The sequence below is a fragment of the Marmota flaviventris genome, chromosome 5, assembly GCF_047511675.1.
Source record: "Marmota flaviventris isolate mMarFla1 chromosome 5, mMarFla1.hap1, whole genome shotgun sequence".
Classification (NCBI taxonomy): domain Eukaryota; kingdom Metazoa; phylum Chordata; class Mammalia; order Rodentia; family Sciuridae; genus Marmota; species Marmota flaviventris.
This window is the reverse complement of record NC_092502.1, coordinates 67,983,938-68,008,478: the sequence shown is the minus strand read 5'-3', so window position 1 is coordinate 68,008,478 and position 24,541 is coordinate 67,983,938. Positions and strand designations below refer to the sequence as shown.

Below are 24,541 nucleotides of genomic sequence, written 5' to 3'. Positions count from 1 at the left end.
GTAATGTACCTTTGCTACTAATTAGCTGTGGGACCTTAACTAACCTTTGTATGCCTCAGATTCTCCAACTGTAAAACAGTTGATAATAACCCCTTCTACAAAGAAGAATTGTGTAGGTTATAGGCAATAATTTGTGTGAATTACTTAGCATATGGCTGGTGCATTGTTAATGCTTAATGATTTGTAACTAATCTTAGAATTATTTATATGTACAAATAAGTTTACTTGATTTTTTTAAAAAGATGGATTATGAGGGTTTTTTGTTTTGTTTTGTTTTTTACAATAAAGTTCTACAGGTGACTCCAGTTCATGCACATTTAAGCTAAAGTGCATACTGGGAAGTAGATGGTTATTGAAAGGATTTGTATTTGGGCCAGAAATTGCCTTCTATCTTATGGTATATAGTAGGAGAAGCGGGGAGGTAATGGATTTCTAAGTGAACGTTTAGGGGTATAAAATGCACACAAGTGAGTTTTTTCCCCCTCTTTTCCAGGTCTACAACTCCAACAAAGACAGTCAGAGCGAAGGGAGTAAGTATGATGCTTGGGTTATTTTCTGCCCCCTGGGCTGGGAGTGGGCTTTGAGAAGTTGCTGCTGTGTGAGGAATGAACCACCAGGAGGTGCTGTGGGCATGATGGGTCAGCTTCATTTCCTGAGTGTCCTGTGAGATCTTTCCACATCACTGACTTCATAGGGCCCTTTACTGAGCCTGACTGGTAAGACTGTAATGACACCTTGCATTTAAATAACCCTTCACACTTGACATAGTGTTCTCATGAACGTTATGTCACTCAATCCTACGTCTTCTTAACACTGCTCCACTGCTAATATCACATACCCCAAAACCATATGCTGGGTGGAAGCCGAAGTCACCCTTGACTTCTGCTTAATCTGCCCAAAGGCCTGGAGAGAAAAGAGTAGAGATGGTGAATATAATATGTTCCTCTTTGATGGAGTGCCCTTGGGCATATTTATAGAATGCATTTTCCCTGTTGGAGGCTCTGAGCAATCTGGCTAATCATGATTTCCAAGGCCACCTGTAACCTTGTAAAGGCGCTTGGATTAGAATGAAACTCCTACTGGTAAAGTGTTTGGACTGATTATCTCCTTGGTGCACAGGAGAAAAAACAAATTCCTTCCAGGTTGCTGCAAGAGTTCAAAGGAAATCCTGTCCCCTGGCTTCAGATTTGCTTTGTAAAATCTGCTTGGGGGGAAAAAAATTCAAAGGTGGCCCTACCATGGATTTCAATAGTGTCAGGAAAATTAATAGAACAGCGCCTCTCCAGGTGGAGAAAAGATGGTCTTCCTTTTTTTTTTTTCTTTCTTTAGAGGGGAGTGGGTGGTAAAAGTCATTATGGGATAAAAAGAAGGTTTTCTTCCTTCCATTCTCTCTGAAATAAAACCAGGAGTTTTATACAGTATAAAATACTAAGTAATGGGGAATGGCTGATATTGATATATTAGAGGTCTTTATGACAGGAAAAAAATGTGTGTTTTTTTTCCCCCCTTTGCGTCAAAAATTGAACAAAGGCAAAATTTTAAGTAAACAATCAAGGAAACAAAGAATCCCCGTTTCTGGATTGGGTAGGTTTGTTTTGGAGCATCTGAGGTCAACTCTGGCTAACTTAGGCAAAAATAGCTGTTCAACAGGAAAGAAATACAGAAGGCTGCAGCATCACTCACTGTGAGGTAAAGAGCTGAAGACATAGCCTTGAAAAAAGACCAGCTCTAGGGACCTGGGAGCCGGAAACCAATGGGAAAGGGTCTTCTGCATCATATTTGCAGAATGATAAAGCTCTGAACTGTAGTTGCCTCATTCTTGTGAAAATTTAGAATCCCAGGAAAGAGGCAAGTTGGTCATGCTTGGGCCCATCCAGAGAAAAGGGCACACCCTGATGGATAGTGTCGAGTGTACATGAAGTGGGAGTGGGGTAGTATCCCAAAGGGAAATTAAGGAAGCCACCAGGATGGAATGGTGCCGGGTGGAGCTCACAGATGCCTGCCGGGTGAGGTGCATGTGAATGGAGACCTCTGGCCAGATATTCACTTACTTGTGTAACTTTTAACTTTGTGAACTTGCTTCTCTCTGCTTAAGTGCCAAAGATTGCCAAGAGTCTCTTGAAGGGTATGCCAGACCTATATACACATTCTGTCATTTCTATAATACATTTTGGTAATATGTTTGGGAAAGCTTTTAAAAGTGATTATTCTTTGACTCAACAATTTGTTCTAAAAAAGCAAGAGATGTTTATGCAGCAGAGAAGTTCACTGGAGCATTGGTAATAATAGGGAAGAATTAGAATCTAAATGTGTCGTACAGGGAGTTAGTTAAATAAATCATAGAGTAGTATGCAGCCTTTAAAAAGAACAAAGGAGGTCTTGATGTATTGGCAGAAATGGTGCCCACAGTATATTGTTAATTGAGCTTTAAAAAATTAGGCAATGGAATAATGCACATAGTAAAAGAAATTATTTGACATAGGTAGTCGATAGAAATAAGTTTGGAAGTACATGTATTTTCAAACTTAATCAGGGTAGAGGTTGGACTATCGGGAGACATCCACTTTCTATGTTAACTATTTCTCTATAGTATGTATTATTTTCAGTTAACCTGTACTTTTTAGTAATAGCTATTAAAACAGCATTAAGTGAGCATTTACTGTGTGTCAAGCCCTGGAGATGTGTTACATACATTAACTCCCTGTAATACCCTGAGAGATAGATACCTTCTTTGAGGATGAGTAAATTGAGACTGGAAAGCTCAGGGAACACAATTTTATCAAAATTTTGCCTGACTCCAAAGGTTCTATTATTAGAAACAAGGATATTCTTTCTAAAAAATAATACCAAAAGTTCCATTTTAGAAAACATAGACACTTTGCTTCCGTTGCCCTGTTATTCACAGACTGATGACAGGGTGTCCATTGACCCCCATGGGTGTTTAATTGCTTGCTTACCCTTTCATCTTGCAAGCAGAAGAGATAAGGACAGGGTAAAAAATTCTGGCTGCTTTTTCAGGAGTAGTTTAGGTGTAGGACTTATGTTTCTAGGGTTTTATTATTTACCAATTTCCAGGATGACAAAACCAGAGTAGGATCTTGTGGGTTGGCGCTGCCTCACCTTTTTCAGCATTAGGGCCCATCTTCCCCATCATGCAACGACTTTCCCTCCCTCTCCCCCGACCTTGTACTTGCACTCTCTCTTCATTGTGGTAATTTGCATTTTCACCCCATGCTCACCCGCAGCTCATTTGTCACAATTTTGATAAAATTGTGTTCCCTGATAGTGTTTAGTGTTTTAATAGCACTATTGCCCAGGGTTGTTCTGCAACCCTCTTTCTGTTTGTGCCACAATCTAAACTTTTTTAAAAGTAAGAAGTCAATTCGCTATGAATTAAAGAGTAGGGCATGGCTATTCTCACCAAATTCCTAATGTCTGGCATCTAAATCCCAGATGTCTAGCATTTTGTTTTCTAGAAAATGTTTTGGAGGGAGTTTGAATGAAAACATTTTATCACAGAGCCAGAATGTTTTGAAAGAGCAAATAGCAAAGGAAAACTCCCTTGGGGACACTTCGGAATCTGTTGCTTTCATCTTGAAGTTTCTCCCAGGGCATACTTTGCCTGTGGGTATAAGACAGGGCCTTAAGTAATGTTTGTCAGCTGCTGGTATTTTTGAAGTGGTCCGGTTGCCAGGAGGAGGGTGTTTGCAGATAAACACATGCTCATTTCTCTACAGAGCCTTTTTCTTGTGCTCTTTCCCTCTCTGTTCTGTTGGGTCTCGGGTGTAGAGGGTTAACCATACTCATATATTCATGGTACATCATTGACACGGAGCCCTGGATTCACTCATTCTTTGTTTCATGTCACTTTATTTTACTTATTTATTTGTTCCTTTTTAATTGTTTTCCTTATTCATATTCCTTTTCTCTTCTATAAGCCACAATCTTCAGATGCATTCTTGGAAAATGTGTGCCTTTCTCTGTGTTAAGTTTTGTAAATGGTGGTGTCTCAGTCTGATCTTTGTCCATCAGCATTGTGTTGGGAAGGTATTCACTGAGCTCCTTTAGACTGGCTTCTGGTGACTGCCTACTCCAGGGTGTATCTCTTTTTGCAGAGATGTGCTCCATCTCCTTACACCTTGAATTCCTCATCACCACAAGGAACACCTCTGTACGTGTCCTGTATAAGGTTTCTTTGGGTTGTCCTCACCAGGGGAATTGTTGGTCAAGTTGTGGGTCTGTGCAGAGACTTAGTCTCAGTGCTCTCCTTGCTCCTAGAGCTGCTGCCCACAGTCCCATCCACCCTGTATTCTAGTGTCTCCATTCCCGCCAGCTCTCACTGTTAATCAGCCTTCTAATTTTTTTGCTAGTCTGCAAGATATACAATCATAGTTCATTGTTGTTTCAGTTTGCATTTCTCTGATAATTGATGATAATTGATTCATATTCCCATTAGTTCTCTGGGTTTTCTCTTCTATTAATTGCCTAAACATGTCCCCTGCTCATTTTCTGATATAAGTTTCTCTTATGGTTTAGATATGAGGTGTCCCCCAAAAGCTCATATGTGTGACAACACAAGGATTTTCAGAGGTGAAATGATTAGATTATGAGAGTTAGAACCTAACCCACTGGATTAATCCACTGGTATGAAGTGACTAGGTGGTTACCGTAGTAAGATAGGTCTGAAGGAAGTAGGTTCCTGGAGGTGTGCCTTTGGTGTTCATATTTTGTTCTAGGTGAGCAGAGCTCTCTCACTTTCCTAGTTGCCATGTCCTGAGCTGCTTTCCTCCACTCTGCCCATCTGTCATGCTTCACCTAGGGCCCAGAGCTATGGAGTCAGCCATCTATGAATTGAGACCTCTGAAACTGTGAACCAAAATAAACTCTTCCTTCTCTATATTGTTTTTGCCCGGTATTTTGGTCACAGCAACTACAATAAAAAACTAACAACAGCAACAAAAGCAGTTGCTGTTTTTCTCTTGTTGATTTATAAAGTCTCTTATATTTATTTTTTAATTTTTGAAATAATAATATTGTTGTTATTATTATTATTATTATTATTATTATTATTCCTTTGATAGTTGTAGATGGACAGAATGCCTTTATTTGTATATTTTTATGTGGTGCTAAGGATCAAACTCAGTGCCTCATACATGCTAGGCAAGTGTTCTAACACTGAGCTACAACCTCAGCCCCAAAGTCCCTTATATGTAGATATTAATTCCTTGTTAATTTTTGTTCCCATTTTATCAACTGTCTAATATTATTACATGTGCTGTCCTTCCTTGACTATAAGGCTATGTGTTTTATATTTACAAACTATGTTTGAAAAAATGTGCCTTCTGGTTTATGATTTTTAAATTGTATTTTGAAGAAGACCTTTTTGACTCATGTTACAAAAATATGCATTTTTTAAAGGTGTCTTCACGTCTAGGCTTCAAATCCAGCTGATATGTGGATCCACCATCATCTGTGATGTTTCATGAAGATTTAGTCTTATTATTATCCATTTGAGGAGTCCGTTTTCCCATCACCTACTAAACTTTCCATACCACCTCCCCACACACATACACTGATTGGTGGTACCAGATTTCTTGTAGGTGAGGTTTGCATAGCTGAGTTCTACCTTTAGGCTCTTTATTTTATTTTATTATTTATTTATTTGTTTGGACCAGTACTACTTCTCTGTTTTAATATGATGATGTTGAGTCCAATCTTACTATCTGGTAGCTTAAGTATCTTTCCTTTACTCTCCTTTTTAGGGTTGATACTATTTGTAGACCTTTATCCTTCTAGAATAGGTTTAGTAAGTTCCTCAAAAAAAAAATGAAATGGTCATATGGAATTGCATTGAGTTATGTAGATTAATTTGTGGAGAAGTTGACACTTTTATAATACTAAGTCATCTCCTACAAGAACATTGAATATGTTTCCATTTGTTTAGACCACTGTGTCCTTTATTTGACTTTTAATTTCTGGCCTAGAGGTCACATGTTCTTGGTTAAGTTAATCCTTAAATATTAAATTCAAAAACCAATCTATGTTTGCCAGTCCTATGGGCTGCTCATTGCAGGTTCTCCTGCCAACAGAGAACCTTCCCCGGGTTTAATCCTAGAATGTCAGGAATATGCACCAGTGACACCGAGTTTTCTGTTTGGTCAAACTCTCACCTAGTAGAAAGGGGAAGGGGAAAGTGGGAATACACATAGTAAAGAGGAAGGAAGTATGGCTGTTAATCCTTAAGTTTCCTTAAGGAGGAAGTGATTGCCGCCAGTGTTACTGATCCAGTCATCTAGATCTGTCTCCTTTACTATTACAAAGAGCAGGACTCTGCACTGGGCAAGAATCCCCCTCCTGCCCCACACTCCTGGCTCCCTTTGCTATGTTAATGCTAGTTTCCTGCAGTCTGCCTGTCTTCTTGCATGCCCTACTTTTGTCTGCATTTATGAGACTTATTTCCCAAAGAATTTGCCATTCTCCTTAGAAATGAGCCCAGGTCAGAAGCAGGAGAAGTAGGAAGTGGCCTGTTCTTAGCCCAGGCTGCAGTTGTCCCATACCCCCATCTGAGGACTTGTCAGAGAGGACAGAGCAGTCTAGTGCAGGAGACTAAGGGAATGGTAGGCTCTTAGAATGAGTTGGTTTTTTCCAAGTTCAAAGTTTTAAGTAATAAATGTCACTGCCTACTTCCTCTAAAAAGATTAGTTTTGTTTACAGAAATACTTTTCCCATTGCTTCTCTAGGTGGCTGAAGTCTGGCACAGCCTTCTAATATGTTCTTCATAGTGCCGCTTTCCTTAATGCGGGAATTAACTTAAATCCATAGGTTAATCAGATTGTATTCAAAGGCACACAGGCCTCATTGCTACAGGCATGCCTCTCACCAGGACACGCAGCAATGACTCTCTGACCTTTCAAGATGGCATTGCAGTAATTCACTCTGCTTCCAACTCTTGTTTAACGTTTTCCTGTTTGCTTCCACCTGAACCTTTTACTAGATGCAACTATGGGAGTGCAGGCTTCCTATAGCTTTTAATTCAGTGAATGCCTCTGGGAGTTCTTAGGGCAAGTGGTACTCACAACTAGTAGAGCTGTCTCTGCCTTTAAGGAGTGTATGAGGTGCCGTAAAGGTTGAAGCCACTGGAAGGCAATAGGCAGAGGACCAGTTATTTTGCATGGGTTTGTACCATATTCCTGTATCTACAGAAGCACCTCATGCAGGCTGCAGACAGAATGCCCAGAGTGGAGGATTGGAGAGTGGGCATAGAATGGGATTCCATCTCTAGGCCAGAAAGACTTAAAATATGGGGACTTCCTACCCACCCCAGAAGGAGGAAATGTAACACTTACTTTTTGCTCCTAAGTCTTAATTCCATCATTCCCTCCAGGTGACATTCAATTGAGAGCCTTTATAAGAATAATTTGTATCTGAATAATGCTGAAGAACCCATTGGAGTTTGCTAATTAATCATTCACGCTTGGAGGTGGGGAAAATCAATGATTAGACAGAAAATGCTCTGTACAGAGTCAGAATTAGGATCTGATTTTCTGTGGGGTGTGGACATTGAATCTGAACCTTTCTCTTAAGCAGGTTTAAAAACGTGTATTTCCCTTTCTATAAAATTAATATGAACTCATAGAATATTAAGAAATTACAGCAAAATAATTTTCAAAAACTCAATAAAAATAATTTATAATACCACTGTCACAGATAAGTCCTTCTTGCATTTTTTCTCCTGTAGCCATTTATATTGCACCCAGGGACTCACACATGTTAGGCAAGCAAGTGCTCTGGCACTGAGCTACATTCCCAGCCTTTTAAATTTTTTTTAAAGAATTTATTTGGAGATAGGGTCTTGTCAGTTGCCTAGGCTGGCCTCCAACTTGCAATGCCCCTACCTCAGTCTCCTGAGTAGCGGGGATTACAGATATGCATTACTACACTCAACTGCCTTCTTCCTTTTTTTTTTTTTTTAAAAAAAATGACGTCTTATATGTATTTTGCCAATGTCTGTATCTATTTTGACTTAATTGGCATTATGCCAGAAATACTTGTTTCCATTCTGTTTTTTAAAATTTACAAGCATTTTCCCATGTCATATTTATTAGTATCATTTGTAATGGTTATTTAATACTCTGTCATAGGATTATACCCTGATTTATTGAACTATTCCCGTCATTGGACTTCAGTGTCCTCTACAGATTTTTGCTGTTTTGACTAACATTGGCCTTTGCATCTTTGTACATCAGGCTTTGAACATACTTCAGATCCCTTCTTGGTGGGCTCAGCGGAGTGGACTGGAGAGAGGTGTTTCCATGGAGGGTACAATGCACACAATGGAGATTAACATCCTGGCTGTGGAAGCGCAGGGCAGTGCTGGGCCTCTCTCAGTGTCCATTTCTTTTCTGTAAAATAGGGATATTAATACCCCCGTGTCTTAAACTCATTGTGAGTATTAAAGCTCAGCAAAGTGTCTGGCATGTTGGTTAGTTAATGCAAACATTACTCTGGTTTTTATCCTTCTCATCATTTGGCTCTGCCAATTACTCCCTCAACAAAGTACCATCCCCTGGAAAGGAGGCTGCAGGATTGGCAGAGTTGCCCTGGAAGGCAGCATGGAGGGGACTGAGGGAGGCAGTCAATACTCCTCCATTTTTCAGTTTTGGTGATGTATGAGAGTTAGCTCATTTAATCTTGGTGACTGCATCTCTCAGTGTTAGTACCATGCAAACATTTAAAATTACCATTTATATTTATATTTTTTAAATATATGCATTTGGGGGCCATGAGTATTTGCAAACCTCTTGACTTTCTAAACCTTAGCATTGGGGTCAGCTTTTTCAATAATAGGTCAGAGGGTAAACATTTTCATTTTGTGGGACTATTCAGCTTCACTACTGTAGTGTGAAAGCAGCCACAGATTCTGGAGATGAGTGTGCATAGAACTTTAGTAGAAAATTCAGTAGAACTTATTTGTTTATTTAGTTGTACATGGACACAATACCTTTATTTTACTTATTTTTACGGGGTACTGAGACCCTCTCAGTGCTAGGCAAGTGCTCTACCACTGAGCTACAACCCCAGCCCCAGTTCAGTTGAACTTTATTTGGAAAAAAGGTCGTGGTGAATTTGGCCACATGGCCTGTAGTTTGTTAACCCTTTGCTTAATACAAGGTTACTGCTTTAAAAAACTGAGAGCTGTACTTCCAGCTCTCCCTGAGTCCTTCTTGGCTCCTTTTCTTCCTCTTTCCCCTCCTTCCCGTGCCATACAGGTTTCTGTGACCGTCACTTTGGTCTTCTGAGCCTTGAACTAGTATATAAATGGTTGCCATTTACAAAAATGCTGCTAAGAACGGTCAAGTTTACAAATGAGCAAACAGGGTTAAAGAGATCAAGGCAGCATAGTCAAGAAGTGGGGATCTGATGGCCAAACCTGAGCCTGTCCATTTGCCAAGATCCTTTTTTCCCCTGCTGGTCTTGGTATGCCTGAAGTCTCTGCTCTGTTCTGCTGTCCTGTCATATGCGGCCAGCCCCATGGGCCAGCCTCCCTGGTTCTTTGCTGCTGAGGGGCATTCCGTATTCCTTCTTAGTGAGCCTCCTCATTAGAACCATCGGTGGTTCCTCAGACATCCGTGCTCAGCCAGGTGAGCCAGGGCCACAGGTTTCAATGGCTGTAGTTTCCCAGGGTCAGAACCATAACATGGCCCACTCCCTGCCATCCCCAAGATGCAGTAATAGAACAGAGCCACCTTCTGTGTTGTTTACCACTGTCACATACACTGTTGTTCTTCAGGACCTCACTCAGATCCAACTCCCTGGTGGTGTTTTGTTAAGGTTTATCTTGTTTTATGAGGACAAGACTGAGGATCAGGAGAGGGGAGGGGCAGGGTGTCACCACCCTGGCTCTTTTTGCCCATTGTCATGCCTCTGATTGTAGATTCCCTTCATCTCTGTGCCTCAGCTTCCCTTGATGTGTCAAACAGAAAAGGAGATTTGTTCTTGAAGATCACAGGGAAGGCCTTTATGGGATGCCAGGGGCCACTGTTTTTAAAAAGTTTCTGAAGCCTTCCATCTTCTTTACCAAAGGTCCACTGTTTCATGAAAGCAGCAGAGGGCAGAATAGAGGATTTCTTTCCCTTTTGCATTCAGTCACCTTCGGCCTTTTGCTGTCAGAACACCCACAGTTGAGAGGCAGGAGGAGGCAGACGCTGGTAACCAGGATCCCTTTGGGATCAGAGCCATCCTGAGGCTGCCAGGTCTCCCCTGGTGGGTGGCTTATAAATAGAACATTTCCCCTTTTAAACCTGAGAAGGATGGAAGGCTTTGATGGGCAGGGCGACCTGGCCTCCTGTGCCCTGGCCCACGAGGCCGTCAGCTGAGTGCACCTTCCCCTCCAGCTTTCCATCCCCGCCTGCCAGGTCTGGACTGATACGAGACACATGCTCGCCGGCTGTACTTCCAGCTCTCCCTGCGCCCTTCTTGGCCCCTTTTCTTCTTCTTTCCCCTCCCTCCTGTGCCATGCAGGTTTCTGTGGCCGTCATTTTCGTCTTCTGAGCCACAGTCAGGTGAGGAGGTGTCATTCAAGCTCACCCAGAAGCTGACGTTCTGTACCTGTCTTTTCAGTGAGCTCACATGCAACACGTTGCTGTGGCCACAGTGAGCTTGAATTATATTTAATTAAGCAGTAATACCCCCACTTTAGAATGGTCCTGACTTGGGGGCAGGGGCTAGAGAGAGAGGAAGGAGAAGGAACAGCTTTTTTTTCCCAGAGGTTTTAGGACGTGGGTTCCTAGCTATTTTGTGTGGCGAGACCTCATCCCCCAAAGATATGACTGATTATGGTGCTCCTTGGACTTTCCTGGACAAGCAGAGTATTTTGATTTCTCCTAAAAGACATGTAATGTATCTGGTCTTTCTTTCAGTCAGCTTTGGACTGACATATGCAGGCCAGTGTGTGACTTTGCCATGTCCCAGTATCCCTCTTTCCCTCATGATGCAGGCTCTGTTGTGACAGCAGGCTGTAGCCTGGACAGGTGTGAGCCACCTCCTGGCACTCCTGATGGGACCTTAGCCAGGCTATAGTGAGCAGGTCCCTGGCTGCATCTTTAACTCCTAAACCCCAGTGTGAAGGGTTATTGAAACAGAGACTGAAAGATTTCCTTCATGGCCACCAAGTGCAGGTTTTCGGATGTTATAGTCCATTTATTTATTGAGCACATGCTATGTGTTAAGCAGCATGCTCAGTGTTTGACCTACAGTATGTCATTTGATTCTCCTAAGAACCATATAAGTTATGTAGTATTATTGGTCCTACTCACAGATGTGAAACCTGAGGCTTCTTCTCAGTGGAGACTTACGGTCACTCAAGTGAGTGATCCTACCCTGATCAGAGTTTTCAAAGTGTGCAACACATTTTATGCATGTGAGGTTTAACAGTGGCTATAAAGTATTACTCCCTACAGATGGGGTGATGATGTGTAGTGGATAAGAGAATCGACTCTGGAATATGACATGAATTGGAATCCCAGCTTCACAACTTACTGAGTGTGTAACTTCGGGAAAATAATTTCTCCAGGCCTCAGTTTCTTTATCTGTAAGATAGGATAGCTTTGGTACCTACATCCTTGGTTTGAAGAAAAGATTAAATGAGATTAGAATGGATATCCTTTGCTCAGTGGTGCCTGGTATTATATACATACAGTCATTAAATGTCCTATGCTGTTATTATTGTCAATAATGTCACCATTATCCAAACCAGAAGCTATTATTATAAAAGCATGGCACTGTACAGTCTCCTTAGAGTTCCTCAGAGTGCCTTAACAGGTGTGTCCTTCCTCGGTTTTCACAATACTTGCATGAAAGGTCAGGAGGGAGGATCAGAGAGGCAGAGAATGTCTAGCACAGACAGCCAGTATCTGGTGATGCAAGAGTTTAAATCTTAGGCTTTGGATTCTAACTACCATCTCTTTCCCTTACCATTTAATTCCTCAGAGTTGACTGTGACCAAAAACATAGTCTCAATCATTCCTAGGGCATTTGAAGGTAGGAGAAGAGTTAGGTAAAGGTGGCAGAGGGGTGTTGGTGGGCAGAGACAGTTGGCTCTCTGTTTGAAGCACTTCCACCTTCACAGAGATAGCTGTGATCTCTTGTTTGAAAAATCAGTACAAAACCACCCAGGCCTCAAGGCAGAAAGGAATTGAGGCCACTGGACTGTGATTCATTCTCAGGATGTCCAGATCCCTGTGCAAGAGACGAATGGTCCTGATTAAGCTGGTTGGCCTTACTGCAGTGTGCATTAAGCCCTTTTCTTTCACTGCTATTTTGATTTGGAATTTTAAGGTGGACTGAGAGACTGCAGATGCAGAAACCAAGAGGGAAACACCCACTCCATCCTAGGCAGACATGCAGACCTCAGCCTGTGCTATGCAAGAACCTACGCACTGCCCCTTGGCTGCCTGGCTCTTGCTGGGAATTGGGACACTTACAGCTGTCTCAGAGCCTCCCTTGACCCAGGGAGGGAGTTGGTAGGTTTATTCCAGGCCAGGCAGGGATTTCTTCTGTATTCCTGCTGCCTGTTTTATTTTCTTTACTGTTTGCTTCTTTCAGTTTATTTTTCCTGTGTGTTTGTCCCCAAAAACCATGAAACAGAAAATATATGCCTGTGTATCTAGTAGGCTAGGAAAGAACATTCTGATTAACAGCACTCTTGCTTGGAGGTCAGAGGATGAATGTGATCCCTGCCAATCCTATTTGTCTCATGCTTTCCACTGCAGGGGCCCTGAACTCTAGAAGGCACCAATATGTTCAGCCAGCTGCTCACCACTTCAGGCTCTGGAGCATCTGGACTTTTTACCTATTGGTTACTAGCATATGAGCTGGTAAAAATATGGATGATAAAAATAAAGATTGTACTTGTTCCTTTATTTAGGAAGTATTTGTTGAAATATAGTAATGAACAAATTATGTCTCTTCTCGTGGAGCTTAGACTATTTTTAAATTTTTAGTTAAAATTTATTTTAACTGATGCATAAAAACAAAAAAAAATTATATATGTTAATGGGGTGCCATGATGTTTCAATACATGTCTACATTGTATAATATGGAGCTTGTACTACTGAGAGAAATGGATAGCAATAGTAAGTAGACAAAGGTGAGAGTAAGCACTGAAGAAATAAGAGGGCAGAGACAGGGCACAGGGGAAAGGTAGCTGGGTTCCACAGCTAGAGCAGGGAAGCCCTCTCCAAAGGGTGACCTTTGAGGAGGCACCTGAACAGAGGGAGAGCAGGAGGCACATCAGAAGTTGGCAAATGAGTTTTGCTGACAGAAGGACCAGCATGTTCAAAGACCCTGAGGAAATGAGCTACTTGTGTTCTGGGAATACTAGAATGCCCAGTCTGGGAATGGTAGGAGGCCTGGGAGAGTGGACAGTAGGCTAGGATTTGACCAGGTGAAAATAGGAGATAAGATTGTATTCTTAGCATCATAAGAAAGCACTGGAGAACTGTGATCAGGTGATTTGCCCAAGCTGATGGATGTTTTTATAAGATGACTCTGGCAGCTAGTGAAGAAGAAACCAGAGGAGAGGCTACTGTAGGAGTCCAGGAAAGGGTGATGGTGGTGTGGGTCAAGGTATCAGCTGTGGATATGGTGAGAAGTGGTTGGATTCTGGGTGTTTTGAAGATATTACAGACAGGACTGGCTGATGAACTGGATGTGGAGTGCCAGTTGGATGTGGCTATGAGAGAAGGAAAAGGACATCTTGCTGCTAGAATATGGTATTTTCTCATCTTGTCCTTTCAGCAAGGTTGAATATAGTGCCTGGCCTAACACACCTTAGGATGTACACTCTCAAATGTGTTATTTATATATCACCTTCGTGATAAATTTTTAAATATATATGTATCAGCTTTACTATTGTTTACTAACTGTTTTTCAAAATCAATTTATCCTTTTTACCTTATTTTATTTAAAAAGGAAATAGAATATGCTATGTGCGATAAATCAGCAGATTTATAGTGTTCACTAAAATAAGTGTCTACCCACTAAAAAATGTTTGTCAGCCACTTGGAATCATCTCATATACCAGAGATACAACCAACATCACATACTAGGACGCGCCCGTGAATCCTTAGTGTCCAGTGAGGCACTGGGAGTACAGATATTGACAGTTGACCAATGAGCAGTCACTTGTGTTTGTCTTTGGTGACAATAGTTTGAGTTGGTTGGTGGTCTCTGCAGTGTTTTCCCAAGTGGGTTCTCACACCTACTGAAGCATAATCTCTGGGAGAAGGTCCAGAATCCACTTGGCAACAAGTGCACCCTTGTTTCTCTTGTCCCCTGGAGTTGAGAACAACTACTAGAATAGAAGGGGCAGGACCCTGAAAACCTGATCCCCAGCCCCTAATCACTTTCTGACTATCATGTGAACTTCAGCAGAAAGTAGAGTAGAAGAGAACAAACTCCACAGCTCAGCTGAGTACTATCCTGGTTTCCCTGCTCACTAATGCCATAATCAAGTTCTTTGATCTGACTGAGCCTAGGTTTCCTGTCCACAAAATGAAGATGATGACGATGATGGGAAGAAGATGATAGTTTTAAGTGCATAGCCCAGAGCCATGTAGACTGTCTCAGTAAGTGTTAGCTACTGTTATCATCGCTGTTGTTACCACTTAATATCACGAGCCTGGCTTTCCTCATAAAAACTTAGCAGAGATGTTGGGAAAATCAAATAAGCTGTAGTTTATTAATTTATTTTGTGAACTGTAACGTATTATCCCTCATTATGCTCATTAGTGTGAAAACACAGCAAGAGGTTATTAGTGAGAACGGTAGCAGTATTACACCATGGGATTATCATTAGGATAAGAGGTACTTGGGTATGAAGACCATTTCATCCACCAGAAAGTTTGACTCAAATATGAGGATGCAGTAACATCCTAATATTGATCATACTAGAAACAAACATTTGTTGAATACCAAATAACTCTGTACATTTCATTGGACCCAATGAGACTGTGAGTTGTCCCTACTGCACAGGTGAGGTAGGTGAATCTCAAGAGAAATGAAGCACCTTATCTGAGATTGTTTCCAGCCAGAGGTGGCAGAGAGAGGATTTCAATCCAGGTCTGTGTGGTTCTAAATTTCGTCATTCTGTTTCTGCTCCACACCATTTCTGTCTATGTGATTTGGTAAATATTAAAATTAGTTTGTATTCTCTAAGTATATACCAGCCAGGGAGCAGTATACGGTCTAGACATAGTGGGCAGTGGAGGAGGGTCCCTGGGGCACTGTTCTGGGATTAATAACTTGATTATGGGTAATTCACAAAACAGAGAATTTTTACGTTTGGATCATTGAGAACCAATTTGCCAGCTTTCCTGGATCCCACTGGAAGATTCTGACAATAGCCACCATGGAGATATTTTCCAGGGGCCACAGCTCATGAAGCCCTGGCCACCCTGGGACTTTACATGATTAGGAGAAAGAGCATGAACTCCTCTGGCTCTCTGTCTGAAGGTGTGAGCCAACTAGAAATCTATTATCCAGGTGGCTTTGTATTCAATTCAGTATGGGTGTTTTCCTTCATGGCTTTTAGTGGTGTGGAAATTGATTAAATTCAAGATGAATGAAGCAGGCCAGACCGTAAGAGCAAATCCTAGTGGGAAACTGAGTAAATTTCTGTGGTAAGACCTTGTGCCTGGAGCTGCCCATGAAATGGTGGCCTACTCACAGCACTTCCCAACAATCCTGTATCCATCCACATTAAAAGGGGGACAGCAGTTTCTTCACCTCTCAGGCCTCTTACTTATCTGCAGACTTCCAGAACATTCAGTTTTTGTTTTTATTGTTGCCATTTTTTGTTTGTTTGTTTGTTTTACATTTTATTTTTGGTTGTAGTTGAACACAATACCTTTTATTTTATTCAGTTATTTTTATGTGGTGCTGAAGATCGAACCCAGGGCCTTTGCAGGTGCTCGGTGAACGCTCTACCGCTGAGCCACAACCCTAGCCCCTCGTCATTTGTTTTTAATTAAAGGAATCATCAGGTACATTTCCTGAGGAGAAAATTTCAGACTGAGAAAATATAAGCTTTAGGAAAGTGGTGGTCCCTTCTAATGCATGTTGAGATTAATTTAGTAGATCAGCTCTTCTCCCTTGGAAAATGATTTATTTCTGAAAATTTTTTTTTAGCATTCCCAGGGTACATATATAGGCCAACTTTGGGGTGCGTCCTTTAAGTGCTGTTTTCACAGACCATGAAAGTTCCATGCTATTCAAAATCAGTGATTTGGCCACTTCGTGCCTAATAGCTTGGTATTCTGAATACTGAGGACTGGAGTTGAGCCATAGCAGGTCAATGATTTTCAGAAAAGAGGCCCTTGGACCTGAGAAGTGAGGTCTGTTGGGCAGCCCAGAGCTCTAGGGGAGAGTGCCTTTGTCTTCTGGGTGCTTCCTGGACTCTCAGGCCTGCTTGACTGATTCCATGGCCTGGTTAGTATGGCATAAAGAACTCCTCTGTCAGCCCCAGGCTCAAGCCACGGACTGCTCAGTGATGATGTTTTGATGGACAAGCAAAGAATTTCTAAAAGAGTCCTAGAACACCTGAACTTGGTTTTGTCTCCTCTGCTTCATGGTTTGGTCTGCCCAAGTTTTATTTTTTCTTTCTCCTCAACTCATTCTTGGAGCTGTACTGTGAGGAGGTAATATCTCTTTGTATTGATACAGGAAGGAAGGAAGTGGTTAGATCAGGGCCATTCATTTCTTTATTTAACCTTTATATCCTCACAAAAGATGAAAAAGCCAAGGACCAGAAGTTTAAATAATGTTTCTACTATCATAGAGGTTCTGTCAGTTGAAATTTGTAAGGTCATGTTGACCATGCCACACTGCCCCTCAGCAGCTCCCGCTACCATTCCGTCACTTGTTTACTGATGTGTGGATTCAAAGTGGAAAATGTCATGCATACACACACTGTCACTTCATGCCTAGCACTGTCACGTCATGCCTAGCACTATAGTGTACACAGGGAAAGAGATATGGGAGGGAATGGAATAAATAAGGAGAGAGACATGGGCCTTTGCCTTTACGATTGCATATTCTAGTTTAGTAAATAGACAATTTTTTTTCGCCAAAACACAGACATAAAAGTAAACTGATTGTTGTGCTGTATACTCTGAAACAGTTGCATGGTGCTGTCTCTACAGGGCTTCACAGAGGCATTAACCTAGGTGGAGAGGCTGGGGAAGGTAATTGGGGGCAGAGACACTCGAGGACAGATCTGTGTTGCGTGGGCTAAGAGACAGGGGAGATCCCCAGCCTGGGCAAAGGTGGGAGGATTAGTGTTGTCGATTGGATGCTCAGAAAAAAATGCCTGTGTGGTAGGGTGCTGAGAGCTGAGGGTGTGACCCCCAGGAAGCTGAGGAGACAGGACCGCATTACCTCCCTGCCTGTGGTGTCTCAGTGGCACACCTACTGCTCTCAGGAAGATAGCCCAAGTCCTGATTTCCCCCCCTCAATATTGTGGGTGCTCCAGTGTAGAGGACAAAGAGTGGGGAGCAGAGGAGGTGTGGAGACACTAGCTTGGAGTCACTGCAGTTGTCCTGGCAATAGATGTTGGAGACAGGTCCAGGAAGGTGGTGATGGTGATGGAGAGAGCTAGACAACATTGAGAGATAGTAGGAGAAAAAGTGAGAAACTTTTTGATGATGATATGTTAGGGGCAGGGTAAGAAAGAGGGCCACACCAAGGCAGTGCCAAGGGTGTTGCTCTGTCCTGTGTCCTCACCACCATACTTCATGTTTTTTAAAGGTAAAAAGAGTCAAGGGAGCATATCTCAGATGAGGGACCAAAAGCTACAGAACATGACAGTGCCTTTTTGGATGTCACAGGAAGGTAGTGGCAGTTATGCTAAAACCCATGTCATTCCATCTGGCCCACCATCCTCCTCCTCTTAAAGAAGAAAAGAATTTATATGTTACCATGTGTTGTTCTTTTTAGTCCTTTGCAGGAAAACAGTAAATCTCTGGATTTCACTGGGCCCCCTCCTCTTGGAGTTCATATCCTAGTGTATCCTAGTGTGCTAACCCAGACCCAAACCGACTAGCAGGAATCCTCTTCCCACTTCTGGGGTCTGCCCTGAGACTCTCCAAAGGACTGAACATGCCCTTGTCGCTCTGTCAATCTCACATTTTCCACAGAGTTTTGAAAAAATGAGTATGTCTGTTCCTGACCCCTTTCCTTCCTCTAATAGGAGAGAGAGAAACAAAACGTCAAAACGTCAACCATTGAAAATTAGAGGAAGGTACATTGGTCAGCCCTGGGTCTTTTTATTTTATTATTATTATTTTTTTTGGTGTGCACTCTGCCAACATTCATTATAAAACAACAGTTTGGGCTGCCTGAGTGTAAAACTGGGCAGACCTGAACTGGAGCCCAAGGGGAAAGAGAAGCCAGTCCAAGAATTAACTGCAAGGTGGGGGCTGTCAGGCCTGGGATCCACAGATCCTGAGGCAACTCATCGCAAGTCAAATTAAGGGAATAATGCAAGCCTAGTAGATATTTAATGAGAGATTATTTCTGGAGATTATAAGGATACAGAAATTGCAAATAAATCTCTGACCTTTTCTGAGCCTTGGCTCAGTGAAAAAGCTGAATCACCTGCTTGAGGGGATTAAGGACAGCCGCTTCCATCTGGCAGGCCACTTTCTCTGTCATTTGCAAACTGCTTGGTGGTGACAGTGTTCTAAACCTTTTAGTGGGAATTCACTTTTCAGACTAGGAGATCTCAATTAACAGATTATGCACCCACAAGGCAGTGATCAGGACTAATGATCTGGTTACGTGTGCACTGTTGTCCCTGTCACATTAGTGGTACTTGGTCTATGTTAAATAATAAAGCCGTTGTTAATTATTAGTTACCTGATGTTAACTATTAGTTATCATGATGTCAGCAAGAAAGTCACTGTGGGGGTGGGGGAAAAAGAGAGATGGAAAGGTGCTGGGACAGTATGGGCAATGTCATAACTTGTACCACATTTAATTTAGAGATTGAGAGCAATGATTGCTAAACTGTATTTCATGAGTTCCTTGTTAGGGCAACTGTTGTTGAAGTCAATTCCATTTTAACACACTTTTATCTGTTTACAAAACTATAAATAATTATCATCAATATACAACTTTAATACACTAAAGTCTAACAGAGAGTTACTTTGAGCCCTCAGCATTTGGATTTGTAATTTGTAAATGCTCTACATTTAAACTTAGACAACTAAGATATACTAATAAATATTGCACTACATGTGTAAAGTGTAAGGTCTTTATGTATAACGTCTGTGGAAAGGGAATTTGCTGATGATAACAAGTTGGAGAGATTCTCACATTAGAAAAACCAAAGAAGGAACATTCCTCCGATATTGAGTGCAGGGCTTTTGCTTTGCCATTTTCCAAAATAAGTCATTATAATTAATGGAGGTGGGTGGAATTTTAATTTTTTTCCTGGATATATTTGGAAGGTACCATTTTATTCTTGTCCACTAGGTATCACCTATTAGAAAGGGATCTCACTTCCCACAGTGCCACAAAAAGAGCCCAAGGACTGATTTGCCTCCAGAGGGTTATGTCCAATTCTGTCTAGGTTTTCCTCTAGTTAGGTAGATGTCTCATCTTCTGACCACTGAAGCCTCTCTGTCAGTTGCCAAGTTCTTTTTAATTGTCCAAACCTTTTATCAGAGTTTATGGGGGAGGGAAGTAGACTTTGTCTAGGACAAAACTCACCAAAGCCTAGAATAAGAACAAGTTCACACACCTAATCTAGTTTTGGCCGCTCCCTAGAGCACGGTGCAAGATGGCGGTTATTTCTCCATAATTCTTTGACTGTCATCTCTGTGAAAAGATTCTTTGAGCCATTCTGCAAAAGAAGAACTGAAGGACTATTGAATCACAGTTATAAACATTTTGGAAATCTCTTTAAGCACAAAAAGTAACTCCCTGTCTGACAAATAGTTTCCAGTAAGCTGTATTCTGACTACTGTATAAAGGAATGAAAATCCTCCCCTGCATATGAAAAGATGCCCAGCAACATTAGTCATCAGGGAAATGCAAATCAAAACCACAAGGAGATAACTCTGACACCCACTAGGATGGCTATAATAAAAAAGACAATAACAAATGTTGGCAAGGATGTGGAGAAATTGGAACCCTCTTGCATTGCTGGTAGGAATGTAAAATGGTGCACTGCTTTAGAAGACAATTTGACAGTTTCAATAAAAAACATAGGCCAGTAGAATAGCAAAAGGGGACTATGGGGAGGGAAGAGAAGAGGGATAAGGGGAGGTGCTGAGAATGGAATTGACCAAAGTATATTTTTATATCTTGTGCATATACAAATATGTAGTAATAAATCCCACTACTATGTATAATTGTAATGCACCAATAAAAAATCAAGACATTTCAAAAAGGAGGAGAAAAGCATAGTCCTATGATCCAGCAATTCCACTCATAAGTGTATACACAAGAGAAATGAAAATACATGTCCACCCAGACTTGTATACAGTTATTCATAACACCATTATTTATAATAGCCCCAAAGTGGAAACAACCCAAATGTCTATCATTTGATGAATGGATGAACAAAATGTGGTATCTGCTACAATGGAATTAATTCTAAAGGAATGAAGTACTGCTGCTGCAGCATGGATAAGCTTGAAAACATTCAATGAAAGAAACCAGGTGTAAAAGACCACATATTTGTTGATTCCATCTATGTGGAGTGTACAGAGCAGGTAGGTAGAGAAGCCAGGTACAGAAGCCAGGTAGATTAGTCATTGCCAGCAATGGTGGCTGTTGATGTCTGTGCTCACATTTATTTATTCTTATGGGGGACAAAAATGTAGTGATGAATGCACAGCTTTGTAAGTATGAGAAATAGCTGAACTATACTCTTAAAATGGGTGGACTTTATGGTATGTGAATTATATCTTAAAACTTATTTTCCTTTTTATTGGTGAATTTTAAATTGTACATACTAGTGGGGTCTTTTGTTACGTACTCACGCGTGCACATAGCAGAATTCTGTCAGTTTCACTCCCCCTGTCTCCCCTTGCTCCTCTTCCTCTGTGCACCCTTTCCTCTCCTCTCCTCACCTCCCTTCTGTTTTCATGAGACACCCTCCCCGCACCTTGCACACATATTCTTTCTCTAAGAGGAAAAATGTTAAGTTCTCCAAACTTCTCTTCCCAAAATGAAACATATGAGAGAAAAAAATATGATCCTAGACTTTCTGAGTTTGGCTTATTCCATTTAGCATGATGTTCTTAAGTGTCATTCTTAATAAACACTATTTTAAAACAAAAAAAAATTCACCCCCAGATTCCAACAGGTGTTTAATCTGTGCATTAAAGGTTGTCCCTAAGTTTGAAAAATGTCTGTTGTATGAGTGAATAGAGTTTCACTTGGAAGAATTGTATCAGTCTGGCTTGCAGCCTTCAGTCAGAAAGCTTGAGATATCACTATTTGCAGAGCAAATACTTGGTTCATACAAAAAAAAAAAAAACCCACAAGGGATTGAGTTAGTAGGCTCCTTACTTAAGGGAATAAGAAGAATAATTTTTATAGCTGGTAATTTTCAGGGGAAAAGAACATGATTTACCTGGTTTCTTCTGGTTCTTTACTCATCCTAGAGGCTGGGTGTATTTATAAGTACCACTTAGCAGTAAATGTGACTGAAATTACAGGAGCTGTTTCACTTTGGGAAGAGAAGTTTAGGGAAATTAACATTTCTTTTTCATTTGATATTTGGATATTCTTGGTGATTAATTTTTTTTTCCACACTGGGGATTAAATCCAGGGGCCCTTTACCAGTGAGCTACATCCCCTTACTCTTTAATATTTTTTTTATTTTGAGCCAGGGTTTTACTAAGTTGCCCAGGCTGACCTTGAACTTGAGATCCTCCTGCCTCAGCCTCCTGAATTGCTGGGATTTCATGTGTGCACCACCATGCCCGGGAAAAAGATTTTTAAAAATCTTAGTTAGATCTAAGTTTACCCATATATACTAAGAATTGGAGCAGGATTTCATTTGGAGAAGATCCAAGATGAGTTCAGGTTCTGCTTAGTTCTCATGGATGACTAGTTTATTTCTTGCCATAGATGATCACAAATCTTTTATTAATACTCACCATCCTATTCCTATTCCTATTCTCTACCCCTTCTTTCTTCACGTTGAGCAGCGAACTATAGAATATCTTGTGCTAATATCCCAGTGAGGTTAAAGATGAACCCATTCTTAAAGTTTGTACATTTTATCACTGGGTAACCAAAGCCTGGGGATGAGTTTTGGTAGATTTCCAGCTTCTTCAGTGCCAGGTTAGAAACCAGTTTGTTGTTCTGGAAAAATTTGCTGATGTGGATCATTTATTTTCTGAGTGGCATTAGTGGTGCTGAAGCAGGTGGAGAACCTTGCTACCACCTGCTGATTTGCCATGTGGAGGGATGGCTCTGCTGCCCAAGTGCTTCTTCCTCGTGTACTTCTTTGTTCCTGGCTGTGTTAATTTTCTCTATTATTTTTCTTTTTTTTTGTTCATTTTTCCCTTTTTCCTACTCACCTGAACAGGATTATACTTTCTTGGTGTCACATTTAAGGCAACTTGGTGATATGGACACTGAAGCAAGTCTCCACATATTAACCGGGCAAGATATTTGTCTTTACCAAGCCTCAGTTTCTTCATCTGTGATATGGGGCTAATGATAGTATCATCCTGGAGGTCTTGTTAAATGAGAGAAGCGGTGTAAAGTACTTACCCACCATTTAAAGATCACTTCATTTTTGCTTTTTTGAGACTGCAAGCAAGTTAGTCCTGTTTCAAGGTGCCTATCACTCTGTGCTATAGTTTTTTCAGCTATAAATTAAGGATAATGTTGCAGATTACTTTTACTTAAGAACTAAATAAGAAAATGCATACAAAGCGTTTAACACTTACCTGGTCTACGGTAAATTCTCCATTGATACCAGTTATTTTTACTATTATTTTATATTTATTTATTAATTTTTTTGGAGGGGTACTGAGGATTGAACTCAGGGGTTCTCAACCACTGAGTCACATCCCCAGCCCTATTTTGTATTTATTTAGAGACAGGATCTCACTGAGTTTCTTTAGCGCCTTATTGTTGCTGAGGTTGGCTTTGAACTCGTGATCCTCCTGCCTCAGCCTCCCTAGCCACTGGGATTACAGGTGTTTGCCAGGGCACCCAGCTTATTTTTTATTTATAATTTCTATGGGAAAAATTAAAAGCACACTTGGCCACACCCTGTGTTTGATTGACTCATGGTGGCTTGGTCAGGTCATACCCTGAGGGTGATTTGCAAGGCCACAACTTGACTGCCCTTCTCTTGCTCTTTCAGCTGCACAGTTGGACAGCATTGGCTTCAGCATAATCAGGAAATGCATCCATGCTGTGGAAACCAGAGGTAAAGTAGTCTAACAGATGGCATTGTTCTCATGGAAGGTCACGCATCTGGTTGCTACCTGCTGTTTCCTGAGTGACTCATTAACTCTCCTAGTGCCAGTGTCAGTGTTTCCACAAGCTACTTGGGTCTGAGGCAGAGGTTCTCAACCCATTTGTGTCATCGATTTTGACAGATCAGATGAATGTTTTAAATGTATATAAAACACATAGGCTTATAGAAATCAGTTACTGAAATTCAGTTACTAAAATACTTAAAAACATAGTTATGACTTGGTTATAAATACATTTCTTTGTTAATGATATTCTTTTCACAAGTTATAGTGGTAGTTCTGATGACTGCCATAATCTGAAAGTAGTGATAGTTCAGGATGTTTGTAACAATTGTTATATGTTATGAAAATACCTGATTTCTGACCAAGTTGCAGGTATTGAGTGCTACTGTGACTTCACATTCATAATGGAAGGAAATGTGTAATGTCAGTTATAGCTTTAGTGAAAATAAAGATGTAATGATTTTCCTAATTCATAGGTCTCTGAATTATTTCCAGTGAATGTCTGTGGGCTCTAGGCTAAGGACCTCTGATCTTGGCAGTGAGTTCCCAGGACCATCAGGTACAGAGAAGGGATCAGGCCCCTGCCGCACACCTTTCCTGGGTCCACCAGAGTAGGACACTTGAGATCAGGGAGGCTAGATCACCCCTGTAGTCTCCATCCTCTCCTGAGAGACTGCCACAAATGAGAGTCCTCCATTCTGGCAGTGTGGAGCTTTGAGTACACCCATCTGTTGTGCTCTGAGAAAAGGTATTAGCCATCTTTCTATAGGATTTGATTTGAGTTATTGTTAGAGATGCGATTTTTATTTATTGTACAGCCTCTCTACCTACTAGTCCTTTTTATTTGTTTGAAAGACATTCTGTCTTTTACAGCAGGGCCATAAATATAAATCACTAAAAGTGTAGTGAAAATACATTTTCCAATATCCAGTCTTTCTTAATTATATACATTAAGTGAAAAATGGAAGTTACAAAACAGCTGTCTAGTCTGAGCCCATTCTGGGACTAGCAAGGCAAGGGTATATACT

The 24,541-nt window shown here is 41.1% G+C and overlaps 1 protein-coding gene across 5 annotated transcripts in view; it reads left to right on the top strand.

Annotated features, from left to right (window-relative positions):
- Nucleotides 1-24,541, top strand: part of Arhgap26 (Rho GTPase activating protein 26) — a 421,874-nt gene that overhangs the window by 217,274 nt on the left and 180,059 nt on the right. For all 5 annotated transcript variants that reach the window (XM_071612274.1, XM_027927794.2, XM_027927796.2 and 2 more), the window contains exons 12-13: nt 494-530; nt 23,396-23,461. In XM_071612274.1, coding sequence (XP_071468375.1) covers nt 494-530; nt 23,396-23,461 — 103 coding nt within the window. The remainder of the gene's footprint in view (nt 1-493; nt 531-23,395; nt 23,462-24,541) is intronic.